The following is a 17,736-nucleotide window of genomic DNA, read 5'->3' as shown; positions in this document are numbered from 1 at the left end:
TGAGAGACTCATGATGGTTCTGATCAGTGTGGCAGACCTGTGGTCTGTGTCCAGTTGATCTATCTGTAGTGTCCTTTCGCCCTAGTACAGAAAATCCACACCGTGCTTAGGTGATGCCAGCAGAACCCTTTGACTGGACATTAAGCCAAGGGAAGTTGTACCTTCTGTCTCACTGGGAGCAGTGTCAGGCCCTAACTCCGAGGGCACTGTTGCAAGGTGCCAGTCTTGGAGGTGAGCGCCCTCCGCTCCCACTGACTGCGCAACTCACAGGATCAGGCCTTTTACATGCAGTTGGTTGCTCTGCAGTATCCCACCACCTCTTCCATATCCCTCAAGTTTCCTTCTGCAGGGCAACACTGATGGATTTCTGAGCTTTCCCGCCCCCGTGCCTGGGGCGTTCCACTCGCCGGCCTGTAACGCTTTCTCACACGGCGCCTTGGCAGCCGAGCAAGCCAGGAGGCGAAACAGCTGTGCCAGCAGATGAGACTAACTGAGATGAATTGTGCGGTACCCAGAGTGTGGCATAGCTCAGAGCTTTGGATGCGTCTCGATTTATGGCATCGTCACCTTGAGCTGCCTTTTCTCTTTTATGGCATCAGCAAAAGTCTTACAAGCTCACGTTTATCCGGGAAGCTCATTGTGCTTTAGAGGATCCAAACAAACATAAATTGCAATGAGGACGTGATTTAACGGAAATGGGCCGTTCTTCGGAGGCCACAAAGATGAGCAGGATTTAAAAGAACAGTGGGCCAGATTCTGATTTGTTACACCGCTCTGATTCTGGAGAAACCCTGCAGGAGTTACTCTGGACATTGAAGATATCATTTGCTTTTCTCAGGCTAGGGAATATGCCATGTCACTGCCTTGTAACTGAGTCAGTGGTCACTTCTTAATGGTGATCACTTTTATGTTAATTAAATATCGAGTTAGTAAAATGAGGGGAGGTTTAACCTGGTGCAATACATGATAGCATTGCATAGTTAAAGCTGATCCCAGTGTTCTGATAGTGATGTTGCCAAGTACTTTTTGTAACCTTTTTTTTTTTTGGTACACCTTTGTAATCCCTGGAGAATTAAACGCAATTCTCTGTTAATATTGTTCTGTCCAGCTTGACAAACTCTCACCCCTCCCCTGTTGTGTGCAATTGCGTTGAAATGGATCGTTCTGATTAACAGTGGCAGCTTCTCACTGGCAGAAATGGACACCCAGCAGAAGGAGGTTGGAGGGGCCTGGGTTAGAACAGAGAGGCTGGTGGGATTGGAACCCGCTGCTTTAAACAGCAGGGGGGTCAGAGGGGCATTGGCAAAGTGAGAGTAAACCAGAGGAGTGCAGACCTGTATCTCGGGATTGAAATGCACTAGGCGGGAGGCTAGGTCTGCTTCTGGGTCAGCCTCGTACGAGCACTTAGAAAAAAATCACATTAATTGTGAATTTTAACAAAAAACTAAACACTAACGAACTACTCCAGTTCCTCACCTTTGCCTGCCCAGCCAGCACTGGCTCTGTTCTTCCCCGTAAAGAAGCAGGCTACCAAACAAACAACTCCCCCTCTTCCCCAAAGCCTCAAATATCAAATTAATCCTTCGCTCTGCCTCTAGGAATCTCTGTATAATGAAATCTAACACACGAGGCTCCTGAATTTTCATTACCCAGCTCGTTGACTTGTGGCCGCTTTTCGAATTTTTTTTTTTTTTTTACTCCCTTGACCCTGTTTCTTTTATAATATTGTTTTTTCCTTTGCTTTCCATGCATGAGCACTGAGCACTGATACAGCCCTCTCTGCTCTGGCCCATTGGGGCAGAATGGGAGGCTGGGACTCTTACATTCTTAATTAGGACCAAGTGAAAAGGTTTTAGGGGCATAAGAGCCTGCTTATGTCTATATGTCTGAACCAGGGGTGAAGCCCTCAGTAGACTCATATTCCCGCCTGTGTTAAATAATAAAGGCTGCATAGAATATTAAATGAATCAATCATAGCTTGAAATGGTCTAATCATTTTTGTTAAATGGCCTGGTAATAAAGCCATAAGGAACATTGCAGCAGCCGAGAGAAATTGCAAAACAGAGGGAGGAAGAGCAGGGGGCTACCTAAATATTTCTCCTCTGCTGCCATATGCTTTAATTAAGTGCAACCCAGCATTAGCTCTGGGTAATATTCAGTAGGAAATAGCAAAGAGCGGCTCTCTGCTCCCTTTGTCTCAGGCTGGATTGTCAGAAATGTCAGTTTCCGCAGCTCTGAGCAGTAATGAGATTGCTGGGTTTTCCTAGTAGAGGAAGAAGGGTGCTTGGGCATCTCTTTCAGTTCACTATGCAGGATCACAGCAGTGAGTGAACAGAGAGACCCACTAGAGTGCCGGGTGGCTCTCCTTGCCAAGGCAGATATAGTTCCCCTTTTTAACAAGCTCAGAATGCAATCTGGGTTGGGGCAGATACGTTCTTGGGAAAGCCCATGGTGAAAAAAGTCCAGATGGTGGAGGAAACTCTGTGGGTGACTGGCTAGCTATCACTGCTACAGGGAGCTGGAAATGAGCCAATCCCCCCACATGGCACTAGGAGAGAGCGGCATTGGAAGGGATCACCATTTTGGGTGAGGGCTAAATCAAGGCTTTAACCGTTTGTGGCCTAGATCCCATGGAACTTTTCACAAAAGCAGGGAGGCAACCCTAACTGAGTTACATTCCTCCAGCCTAAATTCCGTGGTTACTTTAACCAGCTAAAGGTTCCCCCCATGATAACTTGGGTAGTCGGGTGCCTTTAGAAGCTCCCCCCTCCTCCCCCAAAGATTCACTTGACAGTTCAGGGGGGATGGTCCGAGCCAAATATACGTCTGGGCGCTGGGTGTCAGTTACTAATGAGGGGAGCTGGGAGCGTGAGCAGCAGCACGTTCACCTACCACGTTACAGGGGAATCTCTGTAAAGGGGAGAATGGAAGCGTCCCAGAGCACATGGACCCCTAGCCGGGGAGCTAGCGTTTGAGGATAGCTTAAAGGATGTGTTTTGCAGTTCGCTCATTTTTCAGCTCCTCCACCTCACGCCCCAAGTTGGCTGGGAGGGGGAAGGACAAATAGACCTTGTCTGAGTGGGGTCAGTAATCACAAGGTGATCCAGTTGCTTGGGCCCCGTGAAACTACTCTTTGGCTGTTAAGCAGACGACTGCATTTCTGTGATGGGCAAAACGATCCCATTGCAGTTCTCCCAAACCCGTAGCTATCTGAATATGTTATTTTCCTCCAGGATGTTCTGCTCGTCAGAGTTGTACTGTATCCCTCCCCCCGTTCAGAGTCAATAGGCATGATTCACCTGCATGGGACTGATGTGTTTTTTCATCTCCTGCATGGGTTGGGTGGGGGAGTATTGACTCCCAACAGCAAGCAGTGGCTATGCTGCAGCCCTCCTCTCCTGACAGCTCTCCTGGGGTGGGGAGTGGCTCCAACTCTGGCCATGGTCCCATAGGAGCAGGTGGACTCTGAGATTTGCTATACCAGTGCATCTCCTAGGTGCCCTGTCTCCTCTCTTCCCAGCCAGTGCCCCCTTGTTTCCGGGAGATGTACCTCCCACCGCCACTACCTTCTGGAGGCCCTTTCTACCATCTGGGACCTGCAGCCCCAGTTCCACCTACTAGTACAGTGAATCTAGCCCCATCTTTGGATGAAAGTTGCCGAGGGGGGGTGCATCGTTTGAAGTGACAGCTGCAGGATCTGGTGGAGCCAGCAGGATGCCGCCAAGCCCTGGTGCTTGCCCCACACTGTTGAGCAGACAACGCCCCATGAAACAAGTCGCCCATGAAACAAAAGCGACTTGGAAGTTACCTCAAGTCACCACCATCCCGTCTGCAAAAATCATTTCTTTCTGCGTTAGGGTTCCCTTGTTCTCAGCTGGCCCGTGTGTGACAGTCCCGCCTCAGCTCTGCCCAGGGACTGTGGTGGATCCGCCTTCACATTTGTTTTTATTGCTTCTTCTCTTAGGCTAAAGTGCCACAACAAATGCACCAAAGAGGCCCCGCCCTGTCACATACTGATCATCCACCGTGGAGGTAAGAACCCCTTTACTAGCTTTGGCTTCCTTGATGTTTTTGCCAGGTAAAAATTTTCAAAAGCACCTAAGTGACTTAGGAGCCTGAATCCCCATTGACAGCCAATGGGACTTAGGCTCCTACATCACATAGGCACTTTTGAAAATGTTACCGACCATCTTTTCCGCTTATAGGGAGACGAGCTGTCCGATGCGAGGCAGATTTGCATTCCAAACCACTTCCACCCACCCTCCCCCTGCCACCTTTTCTTTTCAGATTCCCCACAACGCGGGGTAAGTGCAACAGGTTTGAGCCTTTTGCTAACGTTGAAAGCTGGCCTGGGTGGAAGTTTGGGACCCTAGCTCTGTGGTGGCTCTGTTGATGCATGCGGGTCTCATTTCACGACATGAAACAGCAGCGTTAATGTCAGGCAGTGGCACATTCAGATGCTAATTGTGCTATTGAAATTGTCTGCTTTCGTCTCCTCCAGGAGCGCAGTTCATAAATATGAAAAGGAACGGGGCACATTTACAAGTCCAGAAGGGAGGCTTTGCACCAGGAAGAGTTTTTTCTTTTCATTTGAATTCTGGCTACGTGTTCCCAGGGCAAAAGGGGGTGGTGGTGGTTTGAGATTACCTAGGGGGAATTAATTTAAATTAAAATAAATTGAAATTAAGATTCCAAAATATGCATATAATTTTAGCTCTATTAAGGCCGTTAGAGTATGTTAAATACCAACTGATTATTAAAAACATATTCATTGAGAATAACCCTTTTTGCTATTTTTTAAAAAATAAGTTACTTTTTGCACCTAACGAGGCCGGCTGTGCTCTGGAATCTAAAATTCAGAATGGGGCATCATCTAATTCAGAGGTGGTTCACTTCTTTTCACATGTGGGCTGCCCTGTAGCGCCCCCAGTGGTAGGGAAGAGACAGGACTCCACTGCTGTGAATATTAAGAGGATAGTTCTGTACTGTGGCTGTTTGACTCAAACAGACCCTATGGCTCTCTCTAGCTCCTAGACTGACTAATGGTCAATGCTGCCTAGCGTCTCCCAAAGTCCTGGCCTGGAGCAAGCAGTCTTGGAAGGGACTGATGATTACTCGCCCTGTCTCAGGGCTGCTTTGTAAACTTAGCTGCCCTTCCAGTTGCTGGCTTTGCCCACCGTTTCTCATGCCAACTTTTCGGCAGGTTATTTCCTTGTTGATTCCTCTGTCCCCATGAACTGTTGGCAGGGAAAAGCAGGTGACTGTGCTCATCTGGGCTGCAGGCATGAGAACTCCAGCATCACTGTCGAGCACTGTCCTGGGAGATATTAGACCCTGGGGCAGGGGGGCCGCGTGTCGTAGTAGCATCATAGCGGATGTGATAATTTGTCTCAATAATTGGTCATAAAATCCACCCTTGGGAAAACTACACCCAAGAGTCAAGTGGAAATAGGGAAGGGCTGTCCTGCTCCCTGTGGGAAAGGGGAGAAGCTTCTAACATGGAGGCTATGGGGGCCATAGCAAAAATAGACTGGCGAGGAGCAAGGAGGAAAGCATGCAAGCGTTTGGTAAGTTTGGCAAAAAGGGGTCTGAGACGGTCCTGAAACGGGAATGAGGTCCCCATGCCAGGGCTCATCGGAGCCAGGGCCCAATTGCCTGCTCAGCTAAGACATGGGGCTGGATCCCGGAAACATGAGTGGTGGCAGGGCAGAAGTTTGCATCGGGATGAAGCTCAAGACAGAGGCCTCGAGTATAGCCAGAGCCCATGCCATTTGTCTGCCTTGGCCACCCCTGGGGCATGTGCTAGTGGAGCAATGGGAGAGGGTGGAGTGATTCTGCAATCCACAAGGGCTAGTGCTCACAGCAGGAAAGCAAAAGAGTTTTAGCGGTCAGAGAATAAACACTTAAACTCCCCCTGACCTGGGGGTGGGGTGGAGCGTGACCTTCCCAGGGAAGGCGGCATGCCGCGAGCCCATGAGAGGATGAGCAGAGCTTGAGCTCCTCCTTCCCTGCGGCTTAGAGAGCGCCCCTGCTACACGTAGCAACAAGGCCCCGTTGTCTCACTGCTACAGATCAGGAGGCATTCGACTGAAACGAGTGGAAAACTGACGTGACGCAGAGAATCACACCACAGACGGGAAAGCGGGTCTAGTCATCATGGTGCAGAATAGCTAGTGGCATGTGTTGTTCACAAATATTTACTCCTCGCTGGGTCAGGAGACGGTTCACATAAGCTACCTTCTGCGCTGATGACGTTAGCCATGTGATCAGAATAAACCAACTTGTTCCTCCTTGAGATGGGAGCCGCCACCTTACAGGTTGAAATTCACCCCTGGGCACTATGTAAATCCCACTTGAGCCCTTCGGCGTTGAGTCTGATTGGCTCCTCAGTGTGTTCTGATTGGCTGAGGAAGGTTCTAATTGTGGTGGGTGTGGGGAGGAGTGTAGATACAATCTGGCTTCAGCTGGCGCACTGTGTTCCAAATGTCCCAGGTCATTATGGCCCCACGGCAGGGAAATTGACAGTTTCAGGAGGAAGGTTAAGCTGTATAGCAAAGAGGTTACTTTGGGGTTTAGCTTAGGTATCGTTAGAAATTCAAGAAGCAGACCTGGATTGTCTTCCATGTGCAGGGCTCCTATGGAGAGCGACCTGCACTCAGACCTGAAGTTCTGGTTTGAAGCTTTGATGTCTCTCTCTCTCTCTCTCTTTCTCTCTCTCTCTTTTTTTTTTTCAATTCCTTCCCCATCTCCCTTCTTGATCCAGCAAGATTAGTCCGGACAGAATCTGTGCCGTGTGACATCAACAATCCTTTACGAAAGCCCCCCAGGTATTCCGACCTGCACGTCAGCCAGACCCTTCCCAAAACCAACAAAATCAGCAAGGTGAGGCATACCCTCCTCCTCCCAGTGGGCTGTGCAGTCCCTCAGAGCCCTTCTCCATGTTGGTACATTGTGACTTATGCACAGGAACAAATGCAAATGCGAATCCCAGGTAATGAGCGAGATGTCAATGGCTTCAAGACACGCGGGGACATGGGTGGGGTTCCTTACCCCTAGGGTGACCAGACAGCAAGTGTGAAAAATTGGGAAGGGAGTGGCGGGTAATAGGAGCCTATATAAGAAAAAGACCCCAAAATCGGGACTGTCCCTATAAAATGGACATCTGGTCACCCTATTTACCCCCTGCCTACCCTCTCCAAAAGGACCAGCAAGTAGTTGTGGTGGCTGGCGTCACCATCTGGTTATGGTATCAGAGTCATGGTCAGAGGTGAAACTAAGCCGGTTTGGGCCGGTACGGCGTAGCGGTGAGAAAGTGGCGGCCGGTTCGGGCCAGTACAGCATGCCAGTGAGAAAGTGGCTGCTGGCTCGGGCCGGTACGACGTTGCTGGTGAGAAAGTGTCTGCCAGTTCGGGCCAGAACGGCGTGCCGGTGAGAAAGTGGCGGCCGGTTCGGGACGGTACGGCGTACTGGTGAGAAAGTGGCTGCCGGTTTGGGCCAGAACGGCGTACCGGTGAGAAAGTGGTGGCCGGTTCGGACTGGTACGGTGTGCCAGTGAGAAAGTGGCGGCTGGTTCGGGCCGGTACGGCGTGCCGGTGAGAACGTGGCTGCCGGTTCGGGCTGGTACGGCGTGCCGGTGAGAAAGTGGTGGCTGGTTCGGGCCCGGTATGGCGGGCCGGTGAGAAAGTGGCGGCCGGCTCGGGCCGGTACGGTGTGCCGGTGAGAAAGTGACGGCCGGTTCGGGCCAGTATGGCGGGCTGGTGAGAAAGTGGCGGCCGGCTCGGGCCGGTACGGCGTGCCGGTGAGAAAGTGACGGCCGGTTCGGGCCAATATGGCGGGCCGGTGAGAAAGTGGCGGCCGGCTCGGGCCGGTACGGCATACCGGTGAGAAAGTGGCGGCCGGCTCGGGCCAGTATGGCGGGCCGGTGAGAAAGTGGCGGCCGGTTCAGGCCGGTACACAGACAATGTTAAAGTGCTGTCATGGCAGTGCTTTAAGCACCGTACTGGCAGGGCCACTGATGCGGGGGAGGCAAAAGGGGAAGCTGTCCCGGGGCCCGGCGATTGAAAAGCCCCGAGCCCTTTAAATCGCCACCAGAGCCCTGGGCAGCATGGGCTGAAGGGCTGGTTGTGGGAGTCTGGCCCCAGCCATGCCTCTCCTGCCCAGGAGTGAAAGTAACTTAAAGGACTTACCGGTACTCCGGAGTCCGTAAGAGGGGGAGGGGCCTCAACCGAAGAGGCGTGGCCTCTACCGGAAGAGGCGGGGCCTTTAAATCCCCGGGGACTTTAAATCACCATTGGAGGGGGGCTCCCAGCTGCCGCCGCTACCCTGAGGCCTCTGGCGGAGCTTTAAAGGGCCCGGGGCTCCATTGCAGTAGCGGCAGCCGGGAGCCCCTGGACCTTTAAATCACTGCCAGTGCCCTGCCGCCGCTACCCCAGGGCTCCAGCAACGGGGCTCGGGTGGTGATTTAAAGGGCCCTGGAAGGTAGTGGCAGTGGGAGCCCCAAGCCCTGCTGCCGGAGCCTGGGGTAGTGGCGGTGGGGCTCTGGCGGCAAGTTAAAGGGCCCAGGGTGGTAGTGGCTGCCAGAGTCCCAGGCCCTTTAAATAGCTGCCGGAGCCCCGCCGCCGCTACCCCAGGGCTCCGGGGATGATTTAAAGGGTTAGGGTCTGTAGCTGCGGCAGGAGCCCCGGGCCCTTTAAATCACTGCCAGAGCCCCGCCGCCACTTCCCCAGGGCTCTGGCAGCAGGGCTCTGGTGGCAATTTAAAGGGCCCAGGGCTCCAGCCACTGCTGGGAGCCCCCGGCCCTTTAAATTGCCTCCAGGGGAAGCTGATCCGCCCCGGTACGGCACACCGGCTCTTGCCAGAACACTGTATCAGGGCGTACTGGCTTACTTACACCTCTGCTCCCACCTGAGGCCCCGCTCCTTCCGGGGGCCCAGAGCTACCCGCCCACACCTTGCCAGGAGCCCAGCTGCCCAGTGTACTGATAAATCCTTTAGGTTACTTTCACCCCGGTCATGTTTACCGTAATCTGTTGGGATACTGCAGTTGGGGAAGTACGAAGCAGGCACAGACAAGCTGTTGAGAGACCACAGTCCTGCTTCTGTGCCAGTGATCTTAATTCGAAAGCATCAGGGATGAGAAATGCTGACTGGTGGCTAAGAAATACTGTCTCCAAGCAAGCTGCTTGTCAGAGTTTTCCAAGAGGCCTGGGCAGCTGTTTAAGTGTAGCCATAAACTGGGCATTAAAAGCTGCCAAGTGTGCAATCCTAGTGGGTCGGAACGTGCGAAGTTACACAAGAACTGTTCAGCTCTTCACAGTAGGTCAGGACCCCTGAGACTCCTTGGACTGAGCAGAAATTGGCCCATGTAATTCACTCCAAAGTACATCCAAGCAAGCCCCCGCCTTGAATTCAAGTGGATGCCAGGGGTGCAAGTGAGAGCAGAATTTGGCCCCAAATCTGTGGAATCTCACTCCTTATTGCTGTTACTTAACCGGCCACTCTCTTGACTGGACCCAACTGTCATGTGCTGGGCCCTTTTGGGAAGGAAAACTGCTCTTGTGGGGCAAGCCCAGGACTCTGGGAGTCATGTGACCTATGTTTCTATTCCTTGTTCTATCACTAACTCGTGGTGTGACCTCGGGCAAGTCACTTAACCTCTCTCTGCCTTGGTTTCCCCATCCATAACATAGGAATGCTACTGATTTCCTGCCTCCCAGGAGGGTTATGAAGCTTAATCCATTTGGATGGAAAGCGCCATAAAATTCAACATGCTGTTACTGTTTGGCTCCTTTTTAGTTCAGGGGCAAGAATTTCTTGACCTATTTTCCACAGGAAAAGCAGTGACTCCCTCTGTACTTCACCCTTACGGTGTATGGCTCAGTCCTCCTTCCATCAAAGTCCATGGGAGTGTTGCAGGTGGCCATTGTCTGCCTGGAAGCATCAGAAGTTTGTAGGTGTTAATCCTGTTGGGAAATGTTTGTGTGCTTTGCTGACGGAGGGCCCGTTTACATGTGGAATTATTGAGGAGGAGCTGTTCCTGAAAGCTGAACACCCTTCTTCTGGAATAAGTTGTTCTGGGACAGCAGGCACTCAGAGGCAAGTGGTGCATTGCCTTACCTGGGTATAAGGGAGGTGGGAGGAGCTGTCTAGAGAAGGACCTAGGGTACGGACTGTGCAGTCCTCATAGAGGAACCTTTGGAACTGCCAAGCCTGAGATTTTCCCTCGCCATCAGAAATACCCAGGAAAAGCTCTGACTATTACAGAGCACCCAATAGCACCAATTCCCAGGTGTGATTCTCTCTGGAAGGAATGCATTCACAATTGCTTCAGCACCAGGAGAGTGTTTGGAAGGGCAAGGGCATGTGACTAGTTTTAGGACCCAGTGGGTAGGTGCAGAGCTATTCTGCTGATTCACCTTGGCGGTTAGACCAGATGAGTCTCTGCAGCTCCACATCAGGGGTATAAAGGACTGAGCATCTCCACGAGACGAGAGAGCCAGAGGGAGGGACAGGATATCTGGCTTTTATAAACTCTTAAGTTTGCAGGTGCCTTAGGCCTCCAGTACTTTAGTTAAAATTGAAGGCAAATGCCAGGAAGTCTGTATCTTCATTAGGGGGAAAAAACCTGTGTTCTTAACTGGAGTTAGCTAAGCTAACACTTTAGGTCCAGTTTTCTTTTTGTTAACTCAGCCTGGTAACTCAGGTGAAAACTGCAGACTCCTTTGTCTTCCCTAGGATTTTACTTGGCATTAGCTAACCCATGATAAGAACACACCTTTTTCTCCTAGCAGAGAAAAGGCCGAAGAAGCAATGACCTGGTGAGTGTGAGAACTCCAGCCAGGCACGAAGCCACAGTCATAAACCTGCCTATCTCAGCCCTGATGGGCTGCACTTACCTACCAAAGAATATGTCGTATGCACTCGCTGCTACATCTTCCTCTCTCCTGTCAGTGCTCCCACTCCTCTCCTCTGCCCCATTGGATTCCTTCATCTCCTGGCCTCTCCTCTGTAGCGTTAAGTACTCCTAAGGACGGGCTCTTGGAGGTTGTGCGGTGAGTGCCACAACCTGTGCTGGTTGCACAGCGTGAGGCTGACCTGCGTGAAGGTGAGGAGCTGCTGCTTATGCCTCGTTCCGTTCAGAAGCAAATGTTACCATACGACAGGCCTGCTGGAACACAGCGAGTCCTTGGGAACAGAGTGTGAAAGACGCAGGTGAGCTGCCTGTTGAGTACAGCTGATCACAGCCTGCAAAGATCTCTGTAGGGCAACAAGGCTGGCTACCACACTTCATGCAGTAGTAATCATGTGTACTTACAGATCACCCAGACATGAGTGAGTTAAATCCTGCAACACTCCCATGTGGGATGTAAGTATCACCTCCTTTATTTTTCAGAGAGCAAAACGGATGTTGGGGCACAGGGGTTACGTTTACAAATGCTGGTTCACTTGAGGCGCCTTGGTTCTGGGGTGCCTAACACGAGACACCGTGGGCCTGACTTTCAGAAGAGCTGGGCCCCTGCAGCTCCCAGTGACTTCAGCGAGAGCTTGGGATGTGCGGCACTTTTGCAAAACAGGCTCCAGGAATCTGACGCTGCACATGTGAAAATGGGGAACGCTTCTGCAAATGTAAGGCTAAGGGACTTGCCCCAGAGGAGTGAGTGGCATCGCCAGACGAGGAGCTCAGGAGTCCGGAATCCCTGAGATCTTTCTCCCTTAGAACATGAAATGGACAAAGCATTGGGAAAGGATGAGCCAGTGTTGACCATGGATGTCTTACCTTTGTTATAGCTCCCTCCTCGCTGCCCTGCATGTACTGCTACGGATGTCACTTCCCCGTGAAAGGGCAGAGGGGAAAGTGAGCTGTCCCTGGGCTATTCAACTGGGAGTTGAGCTTTGGTGAAGTGTCTTCCATCTGAGGATCTCAATCAGTAACTGAGCTTCCCAACAAGTGTCTGAACTGCCATTAGCCTCTAGGAAACTAGGGCATGGAGATAAGTGACTTGCCCAAGACCATGGAATGAGTCCGAGTCGGGCCTACAGCCCAGATTGCCTGACCCCTGTTGCGCTGCGGTAACTAGTAGGCTACACTGCCGCTCTGGCTGTAGAATCTGATTATTCCTGACTATCTTAGGCGGCTTGAAAGGAGAGGTTCCAAATCCTGCCTCTTTGATCTGAAGAATAAACTTGTTGAGGCCAGGGCCAGATCCTGCTCCCCTCTAAGTCAGCAGCAAAACAGCCATGAGTGATCCTCGCGTTCTGAAACTCTCCCAGTTGGTTTCTTAGGGGCCCTGCACCTTCCCCTTTGGGCTGCGTGGTGGCATTGCCTGCAGATGCCAACGAGGATCATTCCCCTGTCTGCCATGGAAACATGGTGATTTTGGAGTGTGTGCGTGGCGGGGGGGAGGGGGAGGCTGGCAGACTTTCCTCTTTGCAACAGCACCTTCCAGTTTGCTCGATGGTCTGTTCAGCCATCTGCTGGGGCAAAACTTCGCAGATGGCTCTTTGGGTTTCCAGGCACGTCTGCTTCTCCAAAACACCAAGGGACTGATCTATATTTCAACAAATCTGAATAGAAACCTGTTTAGGGGGTTGTAAACCAATGAATCATAAAGAGCTGCGCTAATTGAAGAAGCAGGCACGGGCCCTGTACAATAAGCGGCGATGCTAAGACCGCTTCTCTAATGAGGTCAGTAGTTACGCTGCAGAGCAGACACTGCAAACACAAAATGTATTGGGCTCTTTCTTTTAAACACTTTCCCCCTACTGTTGCTCTATGTCTTCTTCATCTCTTAGGAAAGATACAGATTTTTTTACAGTCTCTGGTCCAAATTTTGCTCTGTTTCCCCGGTGTAAATCTGGAGTAGTTTCATTGGCCTCAAGCGTTACTCCAGATTTGCACCGGTGTAATGGAAAGCAGCACTTGGCTCACCACCTTTCCACCCTCCCTGTCAGAGCTGCTGTATGTGAATGCCAGTAAGCTCGGGCTGAGATTAGCCGGGACATAGAGTATCTAACGCTGCACCTGTTGGGTTTCCAGTGTGTTTGCCAACAGGGGAAAGGGAGTGTTTGTCAATGTTATTTGCTTTAACAGCTTAAAAATAAAACGGAATGAGTGCTTTCGAAATAGCTTGTGTCCCACCAGTTCTGCTTGTAACTCTCCAGAGGTAACAAATCTAACCTGAATTTCTGTGCTCTCCAGGCTGTCTAAAACTTTAATAAAAAATATTAAAAAATAAAACCTACAGAAGCACAACAACTTGACCATGTTCCTGCAGGGTCCATGGAAGCTGATAAGGCCAAACCTAACCATGCACCTGGCTGGTTCTTTCTCCTGCTCTGTGATAGTAATAGTAATGGTGCTCACATTTATTCTGGATTAAATCTGACAGAGCCTGTTGAGTCTAGTTCTGTCTAATAGGGAACTTAGAAGCCTCAACAAGTGATGGGTCAGGCAGCATAAGGCTTTTCATTCATTCTGAATGGCAGATTTCAAAATCTTGCTGGCTGGTGTGTCCATACCTAGAAGTTTAAAGGCCTGATTTTCAGAGACGCTGAGCACCTTTGCAAATCAGTCAATAAGGGGACTTCGGCACACCTTTCCTCACGACTCTGCTGTTCCAGTGACTGTTGGATACTGGATGATTCTCTCTGAGATGCAACCTCTAAACCCGTGGCTTTTGGAAAATTCCAAATGGTAAAATTACCTGATTTTCTTAGGGTGCAAATGATTTCTGTGGGTCCACAAGAGACAGCAAACCCCTATGGGAGCTTACAAGTAAAAAAAGCTACAGAGTCCTTTCAGTGAATTGTCATTTTGTGCCCATCATAATTGTCATTTTGGGCCCATCATACTTTATCTTAATAGAGGTCATCATGGGAAGCGGGCTGGGCAGCAGGTAGGGCGCTAAACTGGGACTCAGGTGACCAGGGTTCTCTTCCTGGCTCTGCTACTAGCCAACTAGGTGATGTGGTGCAAACTGCTTCACCTCTTTTGTGCCTCAGTTTCCCCATCTATAAAATGGGTATAATGATGCCCATCATGTAAAGCACTTTCAGACCTATGGATGAATCATTATATATGTATTTTACTTTGCCTTTGCCACTCATAAAATCACATCAGCTATAGCCAGCATGTAAAATTAAATCGAATATTTCCTATTAGGCCAAGTAATAGCTTCTATTTTGATACCTACTTCTATGAAAAAAATAGTCCCCCAATCTCCTATTGTCTGACCACCCCACTTCAGCCCAGCCTCCCGCGCCAGTTAATGGTGGTGATGCTTGTTTTCAGTATGAATGTGACTGTAAGCGCCGTGGGGCAGGGATCTCCTCTTTTATATCCCTAAAGCTCCTTAGCACCAATGATGCTATATAAATAAGAGCACAAATCTTCATTTCTACTTGCTCCCAGAGCTGACTTGGAAAAACCCTCAGGACAAGGTGCTGTAAATAAAAATATAGCACTGCCTTCCCTGAAATGTTACATTCACGTTGGCTTGTTTGAGCCCCTCTTGGTGACCTGCTTGTGACCAGGGCCGGCTCTAGGCACCAGCGTTCCAAGCATGTGCTTGGGGCGGCACGTCTCAAGGGGCGGCATTCCGGCCCTTTGGGGGTGGCACTTTTCAAGGGGCGGCACTCCGGCTTTTTTTTTTTTTGCTTCGGCAGCGGCACTCCGTCCCCCCAACCTGGAGCCGGCCCTGTTTGTGACTCTGGCCAAGATTTTCACAGTGACCAAGGATTTTGGGTTCAGCTTGAGACAGCTTAAAGGGGTCTGATGTTCAGAGAGGGGGTGATCAGCATTTTCCGAAAATCAGGCCCTTTTAAGGTGCCTGGAGTTGGACAACAAAATCACTAGCCGTTTTGAGAATCTTGGCCTCTACTTTTCCTTTGCGCGGGTCAGGAGGAATGTGGGCAAGGCCAATGTAGAGAGAGTCTAATATTTCAAGGCAGGTCATACCCTGTTCCCAGATGTCAATATTATGGAGTGTCTGGTCTTTCCCATTACTAACCCATGTTTGTTTGGATGTGGGGGTGGTGAGGAGACAGGATTTCCTTATTTTAGAGCGTGCTGACTTCAAACCTGTCCTGCTGGTTGAGAATTTTAATGCAATCTAGTTTTAAATCATTCAAACCAGATTTGTCCATTGTCAGATGGAGAGCACATTTCCAGGCGGATTCTCCTCCACTCAGCACACCAGGGAGCCATTGATTGCAGTCAGCCATTCCTTCCTTCCTGGTCGGCCTGCGCCATTGGGAGCAGGCAGTGTTCTCTAGACGGCACTGTCTGTGCTGAGACAGGGAGAATGGCTGGATGAGGCGCACTCTCTCCTGGGGAGCCAAGTTAAGAACAAGCCGTGTGTAATAAAACACCTTCGCTTGGCTCACCCTGAGGTTGTGTCTCTTGCCTCAGTTAAATGGCCCACGAGGAAGGATCAGTCGAGAGAGATTAACAGGCAAAAGCAGGCAGCGAGGAGAACGGGGCGGTGTTTTGTATTGAGAACACTGACCAATGCTTGCAAACTTAGGTGCGTGAAGTTAGGCACCTACATCGCCTACCCAACGGTTTCATTTACAGGCATGCCGAGGGTCCATAGTGGCTGCTGACGTCCGTAGATGCTGCCAGGGGCCCAGCACCCCTGAACATCCAGCCATGTATGTCGGTGCCCGACTTCCCACCATGGCCTTCCCAAGTGACTAGTGATTTTGGAGGTGTTCCTCTTTGGGTGCCCTGGCCCTGGTTTACCATGGCCCTGGTTCCAGAGGGTGATGCCTCAGCAACATCACTAGCCATTTTGGAAAACGGTGGTCTCCGGGGCCTCATTCTTTAGCGCCAGTTGCGTCTGAAGCCACTGGAAGCTGCCGGTGCTCAGCACCTCTGAGAATCAGGCCCCTCCATCTGAAACGTTGGCTGGACAGAGTGAGAAAAGTGGTGAAACAGGCCCCGTTTTACCTTGTTTGGGGCTCCCAGCTGCTGGGGTGAGCAGAGCGCTCGTACCTCACTCTATAAAGCAGAGCGGCCGCTGGGACTTGGGGCCAGATGAATTGGCAGAGCCTGTACGGGACAGACTGGGTGGCAGGGTTTGCTGCAGCCCATGCTCCTCCTGCTCTGAAAGCCCCAACCAAACAGTGACTTGGAACGCTGCGCTGGTGACAGAGCGTGGTGAAGTCGGTCTATCTGCACTGCTCTCATAGGCTTGTGTTGTTTTTCCTTCTTCCTCTCCCCCTGCCCTCCTTGTTCCTGCAGGACCATATTCCGGTACCCTATCAGCCAGATTCCAGCAGCAACCCCTCCTCAACGACATCCTCCACCCCATCCTCGCCGGCCCCGCCGTTACCGCCCAGCGCGACTCCGCCATCTCCCCTCCACCCCTCTCCGCAGTGCACGCGGCAGCAGAAGCAGTTCAACTTGCCAGGTACCTCGCTGCGGGCAGGCTGCCCCCACAGGAGGCGCCGTGAGGGGCTTTGAACAAATCGCTCTGTAGCAAAGGCAGTTATCAGTCAGTCACATGGAACTTGCTGAGTCCCCCATCCAGGGGGGAGTCCATTGCCAGGGCTTGGCAGGGATCTCACCTGAATACGTCCTCAGGGCAGGGAGCCGAGCTTCTCCCCCATTACCGTTATGGAATGCTGGGTCCGCTTCTGGGATCCAAACAGGATGTTGAAAAACTTGTGAAGGGTTTAGAAAAGAGCAACAGGACTGATTCAGGGTCTGGAAAACCTGCCCGATGGGGAGCGATTGACAAAGCTCCATCTATTTGTCCAAGAGAAGGTTAAAGAGGTGACTTGATCTTAATCTACAAGGGGAAAAGATGTCCGAGAGCAGAGGGTTCTGTAATCTAGCAAAAACCATAACTAGATCCAATGGCTGGAAGTGGAAGCCAGACAAATCCAGGCTAGAAAAAAGGGGCGGGGAAAAATTTGAAGCGAGTGTAATATACCACTGGAACAACCGACTAAGGGACGTGAGGGCTTCTCCAATGCTTCCAGTTTTTAAATCCAGTCTGGGTGTCTTTCTAGAAGAGATGCTCTAGCTCCGCCAGAAGTCGTGGGCTTTGAGGCAGGAGTGATGGGGGGAGGTCCTCTGGCCTGCGTGACGTAGGAGGTTAGACCAAATAATCTCAGCGGTCCTTTCTGGCCTTAAGATCTGACTCCTCTTGTCCAAGTGCAATGCCCCCTCCTGGGTTTCTTTGAAATTCACCGGCCCTGCACTCCAGTGGGAGGCTTTGCGTGCACTCAGCTCTCCGTGATTTGCAGAGTGTGGTCAGAGGTAATACTGGCTTTCTCAACCAGCCCCTCCTCTGCCCCATAGAAGGACCGGGAGTTAAATGGGGGTGAGGATTAGCAGTATCCTCCCCAAACCAGCTTCCCCCACTTGAGATGCCAATGTGACGACACGGCTGATCTTTCATAATGCGATGGCGCCTTCCCTTTCTTTTGCATGCTTTCGGCAGTGAAACAGTGAGCAGTGTTGACACGTCCGTTGCCATCGTTAGACTCCAGAGCTAGTAGCACCTTAAAATGGACAGGGGCAGTTCCCCCTTTCTGAGCTATTGCTTTAGGCTGTATTGGTTCCATTCCATTCATGTTCTGAAGCTCGACTGCACAGCCAGAAGGGTGAGTGTGACAATGTTGGGACTCACCACTGCGGCGCCTCCTACTGGTCGTCTCGGGGAATTGGTTTGATCCAGTAGAGTGCCCCCTTCTGGTGGTGTCCCATCTGTCGTCCCGCCTTTGGTTG

The 17,736-nt window shown here is 51.1% G+C and overlaps 2 protein-coding genes across 5 annotated transcripts in view; one reads left to right on the top strand and one right to left on the bottom strand.

Annotated features, from left to right (window-relative positions):
- KSR2 (kinase suppressor of ras 2) overlaps positions 1-17,736 on the top strand; it is a 301,542-nt gene that overhangs the window by 170,009 nt on the left and 113,797 nt on the right. For 3 of the 4 annotated variants that reach the window (XR_010592848.1, XM_008171509.3, XM_008171510.2), the window contains exons 8-11: positions 3,965-4,032; positions 4,206-4,304; positions 6,764-6,882; positions 16,243-16,411. Coding sequence is in view for 3 of the 4 variants with exons in the window: in XM_008171509.3 (XP_008169731.2) it covers positions 3,965-4,032; positions 4,206-4,304; positions 6,764-6,882; positions 16,243-16,411 (455 nt within the window). In the remaining variant the exon portion in view is untranslated. The remainder of the gene's footprint in view (positions 1-3,964; positions 4,033-4,205; positions 4,305-6,763; positions 6,883-16,242; positions 16,412-17,736) is intronic. The other variant, XM_008171511.3, reaches the window with a different exon arrangement.
- The window catches only part of RFC5 (replication factor C subunit 5), a 260,531-nt gene that overhangs the window by 198,024 nt on the left and 44,771 nt on the right, over positions 1-17,736 (bottom strand). The window lies entirely within an intron of this gene.

Source organism: Chrysemys picta, chromosome 15 (assembly GCF_011386835.1).
Source record: "Chrysemys picta bellii isolate R12L10 chromosome 15, ASM1138683v2, whole genome shotgun sequence".
NCBI lineage: Eukaryota > Metazoa > Chordata > Testudines > Emydidae > Chrysemys > Chrysemys picta.
The sequence above is the reverse complement of the archived record's forward strand: the minus strand, read 5'-3'. Positions and strand labels throughout refer to the sequence as shown.